The sequence below is a fragment of the Gadus morhua genome, chromosome 1 (genome assembly GCF_902167405.1).
Source record: "Gadus morhua chromosome 1, gadMor3.0, whole genome shotgun sequence".
NCBI lineage: Eukaryota > Metazoa > Chordata > Actinopteri > Gadiformes > Gadidae > Gadus > Gadus morhua.
Window position 1 is genome coordinate 28,277,255 of NC_044048.1, and position 18,057 is coordinate 28,295,311.

Consider the following 18,057-nt stretch of genomic DNA (forward strand, 5'->3'; position numbering starts at 1 on the left):
CTCTCTCTCTCTCTCTCTCTCTCTCTCTCTCTCTCTCTCTCTCTCCCCCCCCCTCTCTCTCTCTCTCTCTCTCTCTCTCTCTCTCTCTCTCTCTCTCTCTCTCTCTCTCTCTCTCCCTCTCTTTCTCTCTCTCTCTCTCTCTCTCTCTCTCTCTCTCTCTCTCTCTCTCTCTCTCTCTCTCTCTCTCTCTCTCTCTCTCTCTCTCTCTCTCTTTCTCTCTCATTTTCTGCCATTCTCTCTCTCTCATAACCAATGCGCTCATTCCCCTCATATTTGTAGCTTCCCTTCCACTCCCCTCCCCCCTCTGTGAGACACTAGGGGGGGCTAAGCTAAGAGCCTTAGGACGTATTGAAGGAGACAGGAGCGCGACGCTAACAGGGTTAGGTGTAATTGAGAATGATGTGCGTGTTACCCTGACAGTAGTGAGTGATGGCCGCAATGCTGCAGAGCTAGCTCTGGGGAGCAGGGAGGAGGGGAAAGGGAGAGGGGAGGGAGAGGGAGAAAAGAGGAAGGAGGGAGCGAGAGGAGAGGAGGGAATGAGAGAGAGATGGATCGTGGAACCCCAGCGAGGACCGGCTTTCTCGTGGAAAAAGGGCAGGTATGCGGAAACACAGGTGTCCTTACTGTGTAATCCAAGGAAGAAATGTGTGTCCAAGTGTCCGGACCGTCGAAGGATTCACAGAGCTGGGTGACCTGCGACCCTGGTGCCTTTGTGCTCCACCCATGAAAGGAATCTACCATTTCGAATTTTCCGTTTAATTTCCGTTTGGTTGCACACACAATAGGGGCTTTTTAAATTTCATTTTCTACCTGTCTTTCGCTTGCCTGCACTTTCCTGTCGTCTCGTCCATCTCTCACTTTCAATCTTGCTTTGCTTTGTGTTTGTGTGTGTGTGTGTGTGTGTGTGTGTGTGTGTGTGTGTGTGTGTGTGTGTGTGTGTGTGTGTGTGTGTGTTAAAGACACATTCAGGGATAACCCACAGCGATAACGAGGAGCACGGATGTTGCTATTAGACTGGGTCATACAGTATATGCATGTCTAATACACAGCCCAGCATAGACTCCCATTAAAACCTGTCTGCTGTCAAATCACAATGCAGCCCTGGAGGCATGATCAATGTTATCTTTCTCACACCTACCACAGTTATTGGATTCAGTCCCTATAAGCTCCGTCGATCTCTCCCCCCCCCCCCCACCCACCTAACTCTCCCCTGTATCTCCATTCTGCACAGAGGAGGTTGTTTCTTTCTATATCACTCGCGTAAGGCAGGAAGCGGGGAAAAGTGTTGAGGAAGTGTGCCCTTCGTACTATAACGTGGCCGTATCGCTCCGTGTGCTCTGTGTTGAAACTAGGTGGTGAACGTCAAGAAGAAGATTAAGAAGAAGCGGTACATTAACTCAGGGACGGTGAGTCTGGAGATAAGAGCTTGGACAGCTGTGCGTCAGTCCATCGGTCCATACCATTAAACCCAGCTCCACCATTAACACCGCCAACGTTCCAACCACCGCCACCCATCCACCCTAGAGCCCAGTTTGATCCGTCAAGAGTGATTCCTAGCTGGGCGATATAACCCGCCACGGCCCATGGATGTCTGTGACCAAATTCAAGGTGTTATTATCGCCTCAGGACCCACCTTCGGCTCTGTATTAATGGTGCATAGTTAAAACCAAAGAGCCCTCATCCGTCCCACGTACCCATCAGCCCACTGCCAGATAGATATCCTCTGTGATGACAATAACAGTGTTAATATGCTAGTTTATCGGCATCAAAACTCTGGTTCTGCCTAGATTAATCCCATTGTTGTCTTTGTTGTTTTAGGGTTTTGTCTGTGCCAAATGCTTTATGCATAGCGCTTTTTCAAACTATAAAATAAAATCATGTGGATGGGCGTTATGCCAAAAAAACTCAGAGACACCAACAAACCTACGGGACCTTGATCTCCCCGATATATTATTTTATGCCATATAGGTTTGGTACAAATATGTATTCCTAGATCACCAGGATGCTGGGTAACTCACTCATCACATGATGTGTCTGGACTCCACTCTCCAGGTGTCCATGCTGTCGTTCAGCGTGGAATCTGAACACACCTTCCTGGACTACATCAAGGGAGGGTGAGTGGCACCACGTCATGTGTTACCCGAGTCCCCGGCGCTCCGCTACTCTCAAACTGCCATTCGCTCTGGACCAAACTGTCTGAATGAGGGGAGATCCTCGCAGGCAACCCTGATGAATAATTCAGACGGGTTGAATGTGGAGAAACATTGTGGCAGTGAGGCTGGAAAGCAGACAGCCGCCTCGCTCCGTGTCCGATACGGCAGAGCGGGGAAAGGTACTTCTCTGGCTGCCAGCTCCCATTCGCTCCACAGTCCTTCCTGCTTCCTCTATTGGCTTTACAGAGCAGCACTCAGAACACACCCTCCCCTCCTAGGCTATGAACCGCATTCAGCAGAATGGAAGGGGTCTATGGCATGGTATTCCAAGCATGTAATGAGAGTTCGGCTTCAAACAGGCTGCTCTGCCCCCATTTCGGCCCAAGATACTAATGTAAAGGAATATGAATGAGGATGCTTTATATGCTGAGAGTTTTAGTGCTTAATTAACGGAGGCTGAACCTATCCCATGTGGAATTTGTTCCTAATGGGTCTGGGTCTGTCCTGGTTCTTACTAATTGTCTGCCTGGCAAGTGAAGGCATCTGCTGCTGTCCTAGATCCGTACTACAGCTCCATCGATGGTTATAACTTTACAGCACACACACACACACACACACACACACACACACACACACACACACACACACACACACACACACACACACACACACACACACACACACACACACACACACACACACACAGACACACACATACACACACACACACACACGCAGACAAACGCACGCACGCACAGCCACGCATACACACACACGCACAGCGACACATACACACACACACACACACACACACACACACAAACATACAGACACACACAAACACACGCACACACACAGACACACACACACACGCACACACACACACACACACACACACACACACACACACACACACACACACACACACACACACACACACACACACAAACACACACACACACACACACACACACACACACACACACACACACACACACACACACACACACACACACACAGACAAGCACACACACAGAGTAGGCAGAGTAGGAAGTTGCAGTGCCACTTACTGTCTCAGGGGGTGGGTCTCGTCAACTAGAGGTTTGGCAGAAAGCAAAGGAGAGGGGGGAATAAGGAGAAATGGCATTCGAAAAATGCCAGGGGTAGGATGTGGGCATGTGGATTTCCCTTAGGTCTGCTGTCTCCAGGAGGCCTAGCAGACCTGTTCCGAACAAGCTTTTGAAAGGTTGGTTCGGTATTGCTGTTTGTCAGTGCAATATATGTCAACACTGAATGAAAGAGTTGTGTGTTGTGCTGGTGACTCGCTGGTGGTTGTAGACGTTCATAGCCCGAAACAAGGCAATGTTTGAGAATGTGTGTTTGACATTTACACTGCTGCGCCGTTCCAGATATGACTGCATGTTGTCATTTCTGCTTTATATCGTACAAACTCCAGTGCATGGCTTGAGAGGTGTCCATTAAAATGAAGCCGGAGAGTGTGCAGAAGCTGATGCACAGATAATGTCAAGGATACATTGTATGGAAGGATAATTGTTGAGATTATGTGTATCTATGTATGAGTATTTACCATTAACTGAATGTGCCACATTCTGTCAAATGACAGTCAGGTCGTATGTTGGATATTTTGCTCTTTGTTGACTCATTTCAGTTAAATTCAGTTAACAAAACTCAAATGAATCACCACCAAGTATTCAATTGTAGACCTTTTAACCAATAGGAGACCCTGCTACCGTTCAGTTGCCAATTAAAGTTCCCATTCAGGAATGATATTAGTTTTCATGGCTAACAAGCAGTGAAAATCGTAATTATGCAACTTTAATGACAGATTAACATTCAGTCTATTGCTTTGTCTTTTGTAATTGACAGGAGCCCAGGCTCCATGCACAGGCTGCTCGTGGCTGATAGAAGAAGGAAATATGCTTCCAATGTGTAGTTACGCTCACAACTGTGTGTGTGTCTGTCTGCCCTTCTGTGCGCGTGTGTGTGCGTGTGTGTGTGTGTGTGTGCGTGTGTGTGTGTGTGTGTATACTTGTGTGCGCATGAGTTGCCAGTGCGTGATAGTGTAAAGGGTAGGTTCGGATCAGAAGCACGTAAAATGTTACATTCAATGTCGCAGGAGAGCGTTAAAAACAAAGACATATTTCTCTCGACACACCCTGATGGCTCTCTCTGAGTGAATTTGATTTTCATTAATGTTAAAGTGGCAGGGGATTATAACAGAGGTCGTTAAGGTCTGGAAAGCCGCACATACTTCCACACATATGTGCCGTACCACAGGGATAATGCAAGATTGATTTTTCATCACGTGGCATACTGAAAATACCTTTGGAAATGAATTCTTCATTGAGTTAGCTCAGGGTAATGTTTTTATCTTCTGTCGCCCTTCTATTGTATGGAGTCCTTATTAAGGATTGATGGTTTTCCTCACAGAATACAAGCCCCTCCTGCTGGGGCTTAGCAAAAGCAATTCTAACATCCTCACTGTTCTTTTGTTTGTTAACAGTTGGTGACATTTTAACAGGTTCTGCAGGATTCAGGGCAGTGCAATGCCATATTGAACGAATTTGAGAACATGTTGTGGCACTCCCAAAAACTTGTGGCACTCTCCAAAGAAAAAACAGTGCAGCTAAACTGTAGGTCCCAATAACGGAGATTTCTGTATGAACCTGGAGTAGGAAGAAAAATAAGCGCTTAAAAAATAAATATGCATATATCCATTACCAAAATCCAACCCTTTTCTGCTGCTCTCTCTCTCACTTCATTGAGTTGTTGCTCATCTTTTTTTCCTGCTATTCTAAGAAGCTTGTCCACATACTTCATTGGCTCTACAATAAATCAAAGGAGAATCCAACAACGCTTTGGTGTGTTTTAAAAAAAACGTCTAATCCGAGGTTCATGGCCAGAGCATTAAAGAAAACACATCCCCACCTAAATAATTTGGTTTAGTGCTGAGGTCATAGAAAGCCAATACCAGACAGTTACACCGGCTAGTTTTGAAATTAAGATTAGCAGAAACTGATTTCTGACTTGTGTTCGATGTGAGTGTCTCCTGTCCTCTGCGAATTGAAGAAATATGAAGAAGGAAATATTATTTCCAGGGAGGGGAGGTGTTGCTTCTTAATCTTCAGTGCAAGACTTCAGTAAAACAACCAAACGCAGTGAAAAAGTGGAGCCGATCGATAGAGTTGGTAAGGCGTGAGGGCATCAGCAGTCACTCTCCGATAAACATTGTCGGCAGTAGCAATTAATAAAAATAGCCAAACGGCAACAACAACAACCCAAAACAAGGAGCCCTAATGAAATTCCGTTCATTTAAGTGAACCCGACAATGGTGATATGCTAGTACGTGCTTTGGAGTCCATAGACTACAGACATGCAGAAGCCGCTGATCCCGAGAGGGCGTCTGTGTGAGCAACGCTCTGTTGACCTGTTTGTTTTATAGCACTTTGCCCTAATAGACAGTGACACTGATGGGATTCCCATGGCTTCACATCAGGTCCAGGGCATCCTCTGGAAAGCTCTTGCGAGTGAGAAAGGGATGTTAGGAAGACGGCCTGCAAATTGAGATGGGGAGCGAGGGGGGATAGGGGAACCATCCCTGCTCCTCAATGACGTATATAACATTCACTTGGTCGCTTTGGACAAAAGGATCTGAAACAATGCTGGATGATAAGAAACAGTGAGACTGTGAGGGAATAAACTGGCTTGCAGGATACATTTCTACCGGATATAGGCGGCTTTCCAAGAATGCAATGCACAATGCAGATAGAAGAGAGCCTGTGGTTAACTGCACGTGCTGTTCTAGGGGTGAGGGGTTGATTCCCAGAAGCCATCATTCATGAGCCCACATGTATTAAACATGACAGGTTTCCCCTCACCGGGGGACTCCGCTGGCTGGCAGAACACAGTGCCCCACACTAGACCTCCACACACGAGAACGTCTCCCCTTTTTTCAGTCACGGCGATTATCTAATTGCCGCCTTGGTTGACAGCTTACTTTCCATTGTGTGGAGCTGGCCCCTCTGGCCACCTGTCATTTCTCCAGCAAGCCTGCCACACTCTCAGCGCCACACCAAGGTAATCAGGGGAGGCTTCTAGAAACGAGGGCTCCAGGCCGTTAAAGTTCTCTTTTTTGTCCGACTAGCGGTCCAACTCAATGCTGATTAATGAGCCGGGGGTCGGCGGCCCCACCTTAAGAAATGCGTCCTTATTTCAAACACAATGCCGGCCCTAATTTCTGGATGCGGGCAAAGTGAGACTAAGCAATCAGCGTTAATCACAACCCAAGAAAAAAAGGAATTGAAGAAAATAACCGCTTTGATGTCGGATCCCCTTTCAATGGTTCATATTTCGTCAGTTTCACTCTCTTTTATCGTGCTCTACCTCTCTCTCCCTATCTCTCTCTCTCGCTCTCGGGGGAACGCCCAATTGGGGAAAGAATAGTTTGATTGCGTTTAGTTTCTGTTCAAGGTTCGGGGCTCATCGTCTCTGAGGTCATGAATTAAAGATGGGTTTGTAGTGTTTGCTCAGCTATTTACCATGTCGCTTACTGCCATCGTTGGTGCATTGGAAATATTTTTTCTATTGATTTCCTTTACACTACAGGAAATATGTTAATCAGGGAGGTGACATTGACAACAGTGATGGATGATGAATATGACAATACTGAGGTTATATGGATAAAAATTCATTATGAATGTTTCGTAGAGATTCATTAATCCGTGGATTAATCAATCAATTGTCTCAAAGACCCTCTCTCTCTCTCTCTCTCTATATATATATATATATATATATATATATACTTGAATAGTATATCTCCACATGTATGTTCTCCAGTTCTACTACAAACTCATCCTAGATAGAGGGCACTTCTAGTGAGTATGGTAGCAATAAAGTGTCCCACTTAATTCTGAAGCATAGGAAACATCCTAGCATTAACCCTTGATTTGATTACATTTCAGGGAAACAGTGAAAGGTTCATTGGTCTATGTAGTTTCTCTCCAACTACAATTTATCGCTCAGCACAATGTGCTTGTTTACCAATACTATGGAAACAGTGGTTCTGCAAGCATTTTTTTGTATCACAAATAAAGGTAGCTTATAGTTTATGCTCATGGATAGGCTATAGGAAGCATTATGCAATTACACAGCCTTATGCTTTTAATGGCTTTTCTTATGTTATAATAATCTTTGATGTGAATGGTATTTTCGTGTCCAACAATTCATTCCCCCCCATTCCCTTATTATGCTGATTTAAGCCCTCGAAATTACTGAGAGTTACTTGGTCAATTTTAAACAATGTACTGGGATACATTGCTCATTTATTTTTGTACACTCTGACAGATGGGTATTTATTCCATTATATCCATGTTCATGTGATTGTGAGAGCGTATCTTCAAACCGGTAATACCCTCTGAATTTTTTTGTTTTCTCCATTCATCGAAAAATTTGCATGCATCAACGTGCCCAACGTCCTAATAGGCTGACCATGCTGCCTTGCAGTGTCCCAGGCTATATTCCCGCCTGTAGACCGACGCTTCATGTCCTTCCCCCTCTAATTCAACCCAACATCCTGTCTCTCTTCACCCTCTTGTCCAGGAACATCAACTCTCAGATCTATAAAAAAAATTACTGTGACCACAATTGTTGATAGATACAGATGATGACTCCTTTTATCTGCCATATTTTTCCTTGAACTCACCGTGATACCGTGCTAGGTGTGACAATCGATGTGCTTGCCTCATGAATGCCTGAAAGCCTTTCTAACTGATTGGAATGTGATATTTTTCCTCAACATTTAGCTAACTAAAATAGATGGAAAACGCAAAAGGATAAATAAATAAATAAATAAATGTTATAATTGAAGTTGTTGGATTTCCTCAGTCCAAAGGGTTTGTTGTGAGGGAACTAGAGCCAGATAGCTGACCATGCATGGTATTGGAGATGTCCGGCTTACGAGCTCCATGCACCCTTTGGGATAGTTGACATCCAAAAAAAAGGATTAAAATTGTTATCACGCCTTCTCTGAAATGTGTGTGCACGTGTGTGTTGTGTGGGTGTGTGGGTGTATGTGTGTGTGTGTGTGTGTGTGTGTGTGTGTGTGTGTGTGTGTGTGTGTGTGTGTGTGTGTGTGTGTGTAAACTGCAATCCAGGTGAGCGTTTAAAGCAGAAAACAGTCTCCAGCCGAAGTAATTGCACCACTGCTCTGGCCTCACAGTCCGGTGTGTATAGCCTCTGTGAGCCAAAGCTGAAATAATAACAGTAACTTTGTGTCAAGCCTTCAGCGAGCGACCGAGAGAGGGATAAAGGGGGAGAGCGAGAGAATGCTAGCTCAATCCATTCAGCCCTCATTAAAGTGCACCGCTGAAGTCTGCAGTTTACTGTTTACTTTTTTTGGCATGACTCCTCTTTTTCTGCTCTCCGGCGTTTCTTTTGTTTGCACACTTTCGATAACAAAACGGCTAACAAACTGTGAGGGATTATGTTACAGCGTATGGAGGAGCAGCTATGGAGGCGGCGCAGGCCGCAGGGAATGGGGAGAACCTCATTGTGGGGTGACCAGAGGGCCCCCCCTTGCCTCCTCATTTGAACCGTCGCCATCAGGCTGAAGATATCGCAGGCGCCGCCGCTACGCACACGCAGCACGCGCTGTGTGTAGGGCATCGAGTGCCGGAGGGGGCACCGAAGGAGCCTCACGCTCGTCGTATGAATTATTTAAACATAAGATCAAACGGCCGAAAGTCACCATTAGACCTTAAGAGGTGAAAAATGGTGCCCCCCTCCCTCCTCTCCCTGTGGTTTGAGACTGTAAAGAAGCCAAGGGCAGTTAACACTAGGCTTCTGCCTTGGCCCGCCCATGCGGCGCAACCCAACGTAATGCTGACGTTAGAAGGCTCTGGGCGGGGTGTGGGGAGGAGCCGAAGACGGCGACGTGAAGCGGGCCGAAGGGCAAGGATGAAATGATCAGGAGGTGTTGAAAAAGTCGAAAATGTTTTTGGGGATAAATCACGGGGTATGAGGTGTCGAGACACAAGACTTCAGCGGAGACACCTGCATCACTATCGTGGCCAGCCCTTAACGCTCCGTGATGGTTACCCCCCCTCACCTTTGTTTTCTTTGTGGTTTCTGCCCACTATGGGCAGAAACCACAAAGTTTCCCAAGGATAATCCTGTACACCCGTTGTCTCTTTGAAGATGCTTGGTAACTCGCCGCCTGTGTCTTCCCAGGTTCATGGCCTGGTGAATACTACTACTTTGCTGTCAAGCCAGACAATCAAGCACAGCATTGTGTGAGGGTGCAGACAGTGGAAAGATGAAAAATTGGAATGAACTGCCTTCTGATTTTTATCAAATGCATGGAGGAACGGTGATAACTTGCAGCATGAAATTATTATTATCAATCGTAATCGGCAGGACTTCAAATGGAATAACTAAAAATATATATATACCACAAAGCAATTGCACTTAGGGCACCCAAATTGCCAGCAGCAGCACTTGGTATCACAGCCGTTTATCTACTGAAAATAGATGGAAGTTCTCATTCGTACCACAATCGATTACGTTGTTACACAGTTAAAACCCTGGCACCTTATCCCCCATGAACTATAACCACCTCTTCCTGGTCTAAACTTGTTTAACTGCAAGGTGCCAAGTATAGTGTACAGGTATGTCTATCCTTGTTTTCTTGTGATATGATGAAATGCCTTGTGTTTATGCTGAAAAACAAATTTCTCCACAGGGACAAAATAAAGTGTTTCTCTCTCTCTCTGCTATTTCAGGACTCAAATACACTTCACCGTTGCCATCGATTTTACTGCTTCAAACGGTGAGTTCCCTCCACATCATCACAGCCAAATTCTCACCTAATTCCTGTCTTACCTTGGGACCCCCGAGTTTAACTGGACACTCAATCACATTCGCTGCGCCACACTTACGACGCGCAAATGAAACGCTCACGTGGAAATACGCGAATGGCTGAATGACTCCCCTATCCATAAGTACTCAATGATAAAAGTCACAGGTGAATTGGTTCACAAAGTAATTCATAAATCGCCAACGACCTCCGTCAAACTCGCAACGGTCACAGTATGTCCCTGTGATGTAGTCCATCCCAGTTGCAAACTGTGTAATTGGTACCATCATCGCAGCTCACTCCGTGCGGTTTAATGGTCCATTCATCTATGTAAAGGTCTTAGACCCATTATAGGTGGGCGTGGCCTAGTCTTAACAGCCTTCTGCCTGGCTGACCCCATTGTCCTCACAGGTAACCCTTCTCAGTCCACCTCGCTCCACTACATGAACCCCTACCAGATGAACGCCTACGCCATGGCCCTGAAGGCCGTGGGGGAGATCATCCAGGACTATGACAGTGATAAGATGTTCCCGGCACTGGGCTTTGGAGCCAAGCTGCCCCCTGACGGCAGGGTGTCCCACGAGTTCCCCCTGGTGAGTGTTGCTGGGGGCGGAAGGTCCGCTACCCCAGGGTTTGATTTGGTGCAATTGGATCAAACCAACAAGTGTGTAAATGATGGGGGTGCATGTGCATTATAACCCGGTTAATTATTTTAGTATATTAAATACAATTAAATATAATTGATCATATATTTTATATCACATGTATATGATGTATTTTATTATATGTTTTTGGATTCTATTGCATTTCTCTACATTTACATGATACTTTTCTATTTTTGATGAAAGTGTACCCTATCCCTTACCAAAGGGTGGAAATATAGGTTGAGTGTCATAGGTCAATGTAGATGGACCCCAAAGTGTCCTGGTTCTACGTCCATGCTTTCCACCTCCACACACAACAACCAATAGAAAATTAAACCTCTGTCCCAGTTTGGCACATCATCTCTGGCAACGACGTCCAACAACTTCAGCATATATTACAGGAAGTTTTATATTTAATACTAGCTGCGTAACTACACTTGCATAACTTGTAAAGTGAATTCAATTTGTCTTTTATAGTGCAAATTAGTCTTGTAAGCCTGGAGCCTCAATTCAATTTGCCGTCTCAGGCAGCGAACGCGATCCAGCTGCTGCTCCCTGCACCTTAATGAGGAAGCTATATGCTCTGGCCCCCTCCTGGCTTTCATTAAAGTTGACACCACCTTCATGGCCCTTCTCATGCAAGAAACAAATCCCGGCACCTCTTATCCCCACTGTAGTTTTTTGGTCACGTTCCCGTACTGTAGCTTAACCTAAGACTAAAGTTTGAATCCGTCGAGAACTATAATTCTCCTACAGCTTTAGATTAGGAAACGTTAGCACCGCCTTCATTCAATATTGAGGGACTGTGTTTGACTGGCTGATCTCTTCCAGAACGGCAACATTGAGAACCCCTATTGCAACGGCATGGAGGGCATCCTAGAAGCGTACCACCAGAGCCTTAAGACCGTCCAGCTGTACGGCCCCACCAACTTTGCTCCCATTGTCAACCATGTCGCCAGGTACGTACACACACACACACACACACACACGCAAGCACGCACGCACACACACACATACACACACACACACACGCACGCACGCACGCACGCACGCACGCACGCACGCACGCACGCACGCACGCACGCACGCACGCAAGCACGCACCCACACACACACACACACACACACACACACACACACACACACACACACACACACACACACACACACACACACACACACACACACACACACACACACACACACACACACACACACACAACCAGACCACTTCCACCACATGAACAGCTACACATCCACACATCGGATCACCTTACAATATCCTCAATGGTCTGATTGAGGGTGAATATGACCGCATCCCTCAACAAATAGTCAGGGGGCGGAGGGGACAGTGACTGATGGCCACATCGTCAATCCACAGCCAAAGTAATGAGGAGAATCAACAATGAGCTGCCCAGGAAGAGATGAATAGAAACGGCAATCAGTCGTCTGAGAACGTCTCAGGTATTACCAGGTGCAGGTGCTGCACGCAGTATTTATACCCGGGAAGGTGTGACAAATGAGTGTGGGGAACCGATCGGTGGAGTTCTTTCTGTTTCACCTCAGGGATTCACACAAGGCTTTGTTGTGTTGTGCGAGTTCTTCGGAAGAAACCTGCCTGCACCACCACCCCCATAAGTCCTGAAGTCGTTAGGGCGAGTGGAACGTAAAGTAGTTCCTGCCGCTGCAGGCTGTGCTGGCCCTTCAAACGGGGGGATCACTGAACGGGAGTCGTCCGGGGGGGCTCCGGCTCCGCTAGATACAGCAGGGCTAATTTCACACGTACACCAATTCAGTAGGTTTACTGTGCTCGGGAAAAAGATGTCTCCAGCCTGGGTGGATGAGCGGGACTGCATAATACTGAGCAAATATGATGACATGTGGGAGGTTTATTAAAGCGACTCATTAATGAACATGATGCAGGAGGAACAAAAGCAGTACCGCAGTTAAATGGCGTCTAATGTCTTGGTATACTCTGCCGTAGACTACAATAACAATATACTGTGACAGTTCTTTTATTGATTGATTGATTGATTGAAAACTTTATTGAACAACAATTAACAGAAGTGTTCAAAGGGATTAAAAAACACAATAAAGCCCAGAGGCTTGTTTCCATTGTGGTCCTTTAGACGGGAAGGGAGAAATAACACATGGACTTAAACATGGAGAACAAACACCCAGCACATGGACTACAACGTTGAGGAAAAAAGGGGAATAAAACAAATTAAATAAATTAAACAACATCAACGTAGACAAATTTGGACACGGTCAAAATCATGGACCATCCTTTTTCATAAGGGGGGTGTGACTGCAGTGTAAAACACCCACAGGGCTGCACCAGAGCTGCCTGTACCCGGCCCAACTCGCGCTCTACTCCGAGGGCTGCTTCGCTGCAATGCATTTTAAGCGCATACCCGTCCTCATAACTTTGACATTTCCTTTGGTGTGGCGTGACAATGACTCGGACGCTTAATGTATCCTCATCCATGCTGTAACACCCCCCCCGGTATTGCTCACAGCGTCCACCACAATGCGGCGGTGGGGTTCAAACGGTGTCTCGGTGCTGGGGGAACACAGCACTTAAAGAGCGAGCAAAGGGCCGGTACCACCTACCTGTCATCGCCTTGAGCCATCATCTGCCATTTGTTTTGGTTTTCTCGACTGCTCTTCCCACTCGCCGCTCTGGTGCGCTCGATTGCGAGGCAATCAATAATTCTCTAAAAGAATACGAGTGCGCTTCTTGAATAAACACTTTGGTTCAATTATTCATGGTGAGGCTGGGATGAGAAATATCATCTAGGCCAAACTGACTGTGGAGTCTCTGATGAATTTCATAATAGTGTCTGGATAGGCCTTAGAGACCCAGCGGAAATGTTAAGTGTACTTCTTTACATATCTCGCAGGTTCTAGATCTGCATAATACAAAAAACAAACCCTATGCAAAGAGGAACTTCCGACCATCAACACAAAACAGATGGTTTTTTTAATGCCTAGTTTCTGTAATCCCAACACGGCATCCGCTGGCAATATACCAACCCCTTCTTTTTATGGGTCCACTTTCTTCTTTTTTACATCTATAGATAGCCATGTACCATATGGCTGTTCACTCTCACTTGGTTTATGTTTTAATGAGGCTCAGCTCTCGTGTGTTGCGTGGATTGAGTGTCTTGTATGTGCTGCAGGTATGCAGCTGCTGTACAGGACGGCTCCCAGTACTTTGTCCTGCTCATCATCACAGATGGTGTCATATCCGACATGGCTCAGACCAAGGAAGCCATTGTGAATGTAAGTGTCGCTCTCACTGGAACTGGAATGGACCTGTCCTCGGTCATATCCTCTCTCGCCCTCTCTAATCCTGTTCCTGACTCTCTCTCCCTCTGTCTACCGGTTTCGAGCCCCCTCCATCTCCCTGTTTCACGCTCTCTCTCTCTCTCTCCTCCCCCATTTTCACACTTTCTCTCTCCCGCTCGCTCTCTCACCCCCTCTCCTACTTTCTCCTGCTCTCTCCCACTTATTCCATCACTCTTCTCTGTCCCTCAATCTCTCACTCATTCCCTCTCTCTCTTCCTCACTAACTTTCCCTCTCTTCCTCTCTCCTTGTCTTTCTCCCTTCGCTCCCTCACTCTCCCTCTCTCTACCTCCCTCCTTGTCTCTTCCCTCTCTCCCTCTCTCTACCTCCCTCCTTGTTTCTTCCATCTCTCCCTCTCTCTCCCTCCCTCCTTGTCTCTCCCCTCGCTCCCTCTCTCTACCTCCCCCCTTGTCTTTCTCTCCCCTGGCTCCCAGTCTTTACCGCTGCCTTCCTCCTGAGTTGTGGCTTAGTTCTACTATCCATCCCTTCAGTCTAAAACATGTTGACTCTTTCTTTTCTGCATCAGAGTGGTTTGTAAGTTTATGTAATATTTTCATCTGTCTCCTCTCCCCATACCCGGTATTCTATCTGTCATGTTTTTCATTTATTTTCTTGCTCATACAGAATGGTATTCAATCACAGATTAACTGGCTTCCTTTCAGGATCTGGGGTAATAGCCTTATCCAACACTGTCAGAGCCAACTGTTTGCCCTGAACTCAAACTGCTTACGACTATATGCCTTACTGTGTTTATGCTTCCTTTTTCCCCAAAAAATATTCTCCAGCATTTTTCTTTGCCTCCCTTTCCCTCAAAAAAAATTCCCTCCATAATGTTTCTATACCTCATTTTTCAAGATTTTTTTATTCACGATAATTCTTAAAAAAAATGATATCCTCTCCATAATTTGTCTATACCTCCCTTTTCTTGATTTTTTTCTTTACACATCCTCCAATCCAACCAGAGGTGCCTGCGTGCCTCTGTGCGAGCGTGCGAGTGTGACAACCGGACGGAGGCTCAACTCATCGAGAGAGGACCCCCCCCCCCCACCCAGCAGACTGGGTTTAAAGGGAATTTGCGACTGTTAGTCAAATCATTAGAACAGCCACACCTTCCTTTTAAGATCTTGTCTGCTGCTGTAAGCTGCCCCACCCCCTCCCAGCGGTGTCCACCGCCGTCCAAACACCGTCATGTAGCGCTGGACGCTCAGGACTCTGGACGGGAGGAAGTGGACGCGATGCGAGATGCACGCCGTGTTTACTATGTCGTCTGACCCATGTATAACACCGCTGGGTTTCCTCCGTGACGAGTGAGCATAACAAGGGGGATGAGAAACCCTGGTCCCTCTCTCCTCAGATGTTGCTGCGGGTTTATTTCCCCGATCCTTCTCCAGGTCTTTCTTCCTCTGTCCTCGCTGACCTGAGGTTAATTCATTTCGGCGGTTTCCAAGATGGTTCCTCTTATGACATATATAAATGTTATACTGGTCTCCCGATGCCGTGCCAAGTATCCAATGTCCTACTACTCAACCCTCCACCAGGGACCCTGGGTGAAAAGCAGTGTAAATATTTAAGGTTTAGGGGGATGAGCCATGATTGCTGCCGCTGCAGGTGGCGGCTGGATGTTTCTGCGTGAGGGTAGAGGAGCGTTGGGCTGAGAGAGGGCCCCGGTGTCCTCTCCCTGGGGTTATTCTTGGGCTACGGCAAAAGTGACAAATGGTGTAGGATGAATAATGTAGCCCTGTTACAGCACGCTGGCTGATGCGGTGATCACACGCCTTTGGCACGGAGGAGGATATAACATTTAGTCAATGGAATGATAGTGGAATGGATTAACGGATGAATGATCAGATGTATGGACATAGGGATGAAGGTATGTATGAACGTACGGAGGAATGTATGTATGAACGTAAGATGTATGTATGTATGAACGTATGGATGGATGGATGGATGTACGAACGTATAGATTAATGGATGAATGAACGTATGGATGGCTGTATCGATGAATGTATAGATGAATGGATGGATGATCAGATGATCAGTATGGATGTAGGATGGAATGGCTGAATAAATATTTGGATGAATGAAAGGATGTATCGATCTATGAACGCATGATTGTATGTATGGATGTATAAACATATGGATGGATGGACGTACGAACGAATGGATAGATGAACGGATGGACGGACGGATATATTGACGCGTGGATGTATGAATAGTGAGCGAGACAGAAGGAAAAGAGGGAGCGATGTAGAGTGAAGGGAAGAGGCAGCGAGATACAGCATGTGTGGTCCTCTGTAGTGTACTTCTGTTGTACACGGAAGGCCTCTCCCCTTGGGAGACTTCCTGGAACGATGACCTACTTTCATCTTACAAATGTATTTCCACCACAAGCATATGTCATTCAATGCAACTTGTAAACCCATACCACTTCAGCTCAATACCAGCAACCAACCCACACTGTGCCATAATATTTCACGCAAAGTATCAATATGGCAGGCTGGCATTTTTTCTGTTTGTCAAACTGAAAATGTGAAGCGGTTCCTCAATATATGACACACTTGGAGGTTGACCTTTGTGTTAATAGGCTTCATAATTAATATATATAAAATGTCAGATAACCTCATGCATGATGCGCAATTATTGACGTTATCAAGCCCTCCATGTCGTTAATGGTGCCATCGAATGAACCACTCTCTGGACGGTCACCTGTGGCTTGTCCTCTTGTCCTCTCCTCCCTGACAGGCAGCTAAGCTCCCCATGTCTATCATCATTGTCGGAGTAGGACAAGCAGAGTTTGACGGTGAGATGCTTTCTTTTCAACAAGCTGTCAGTAGCGGATTTTAAGATAGCGCCTGTTGGGAACGTTTTGTTGACAAGGAATCAAAGTGATTCGTGATTCGCCTCCTGTTCAACAGAAGCCAGTAGGACGGTGTTCGTACACCATTCATATATAATCAACTAATAAAATCGCCTATGAGGCAGGTTTATGTGATGTGCTTGTCCTCACTGGATATAATACTGCAGATAAGCGCTCTAGGGTGCATTTCCCTGAAAGGAAAGATCGTCCTTTTGCATGCTACAGGACTGCTAAGAGACTTAGTGAATGGTGCTTCTCTCCGCAGCCATGGTGGAGCTGGATGGAGATGACATCAGGATCTCCTCCCGAGGGAAGCTAGCAGAGAGAGACATTGTGCAGGTGAGATATGCTGCTGTTATTATTGCGATATATATCTGCGTTATGTCTGGGACATGTCTAGGACTCTCATTAAAGACTCATTTGTCTAGCTGGGTACCCTTTTAAAGTCCTTGGTTATTTTGTTGGTTTTGATAATGCATCGATGTATTAAGTTATCGATTTTGGCCAATTTGACGTTTTACTCGATCCTGATCCTAATCTTGATAGTGATTTTGAATGGGAGACTTAAAGTACTAGGACTTCATAGTTCGTGTCTACATTACAGTTGGTGAAAGACACCTACGAATAAAAACAAGTTCTGATTTAGATTCATAACAAGATTAACCTCTCATGGCCCGTAGCCCATTATGTAAATTAAGCCTGGGATTAGGTTGTGGGTGTATTTGCAAGTTAAATATTCATAAGTCTTCGCCTTCTCCATTCGTCTTCATTTGTAGAGAACGTCATTAAGCCAAACTCAAGTCGTTTATCAACCTTCCTTCATCCCAGACACTATTTATCTTGATCAAGAAGTACGACAAGATAGAGAGTTGGATACACATCAAATTTGAGATACTGCTGTGCTAGCCTTGACCGAGAAGCAGCCCGGTGACAGTCCTAGTGGACTATGTTAAAGAGAGACTCCTACCTGACTGCAGCCCGGTGACAGTCCTAGTGGACTATGTTAAAGAGAGACTCCTACCTGACTGCAGCCAGGTGACAGTCCTAGTGGACTATGTTAAAGAGAGACTCCTACCTGACTGCAGCCAGGTGACAGTCCTAGTGGACTATGTTAAAGAGAGACTCCTACCTGACTGCAGCCCGGTGACAGTCCTAGTGGACTATGTTAAAGAGAGACTCCTA

The 18,057-nt window shown here is 46.0% G+C and overlaps 1 protein-coding gene across 2 annotated transcripts in view; it reads left to right on the forward strand.

Moving 5' to 3' along the window:
- Nucleotides 1–18,057, forward strand: part of cpne5a (copine Va) — a 64,850-nt gene that overhangs the window by 42,675 nt on the left and 4,118 nt on the right. For both annotated transcript variants that reach the window (XM_030364207.1, XM_030364218.1), the window contains 8 exons: nucleotides 1,353–1,406; nucleotides 2,053–2,114; nucleotides 9,953–9,999; nucleotides 10,438–10,619; nucleotides 11,502–11,629; nucleotides 13,852–13,954; nucleotides 16,761–16,818; nucleotides 17,141–17,214. In XM_030364207.1, coding sequence (XP_030220067.1) covers nucleotides 1,353–1,406; nucleotides 2,053–2,114; nucleotides 9,953–9,999; nucleotides 10,438–10,619; nucleotides 11,502–11,629; nucleotides 13,852–13,954; nucleotides 16,761–16,818; nucleotides 17,141–17,214 — 708 coding nt within the window. The remainder of the gene's footprint in view (nucleotides 1–1,352; nucleotides 1,407–2,052; nucleotides 2,115–9,952; nucleotides 10,000–10,437; nucleotides 10,620–11,501; nucleotides 11,630–13,851; nucleotides 13,955–16,760; nucleotides 16,819–17,140; nucleotides 17,215–18,057) is intronic.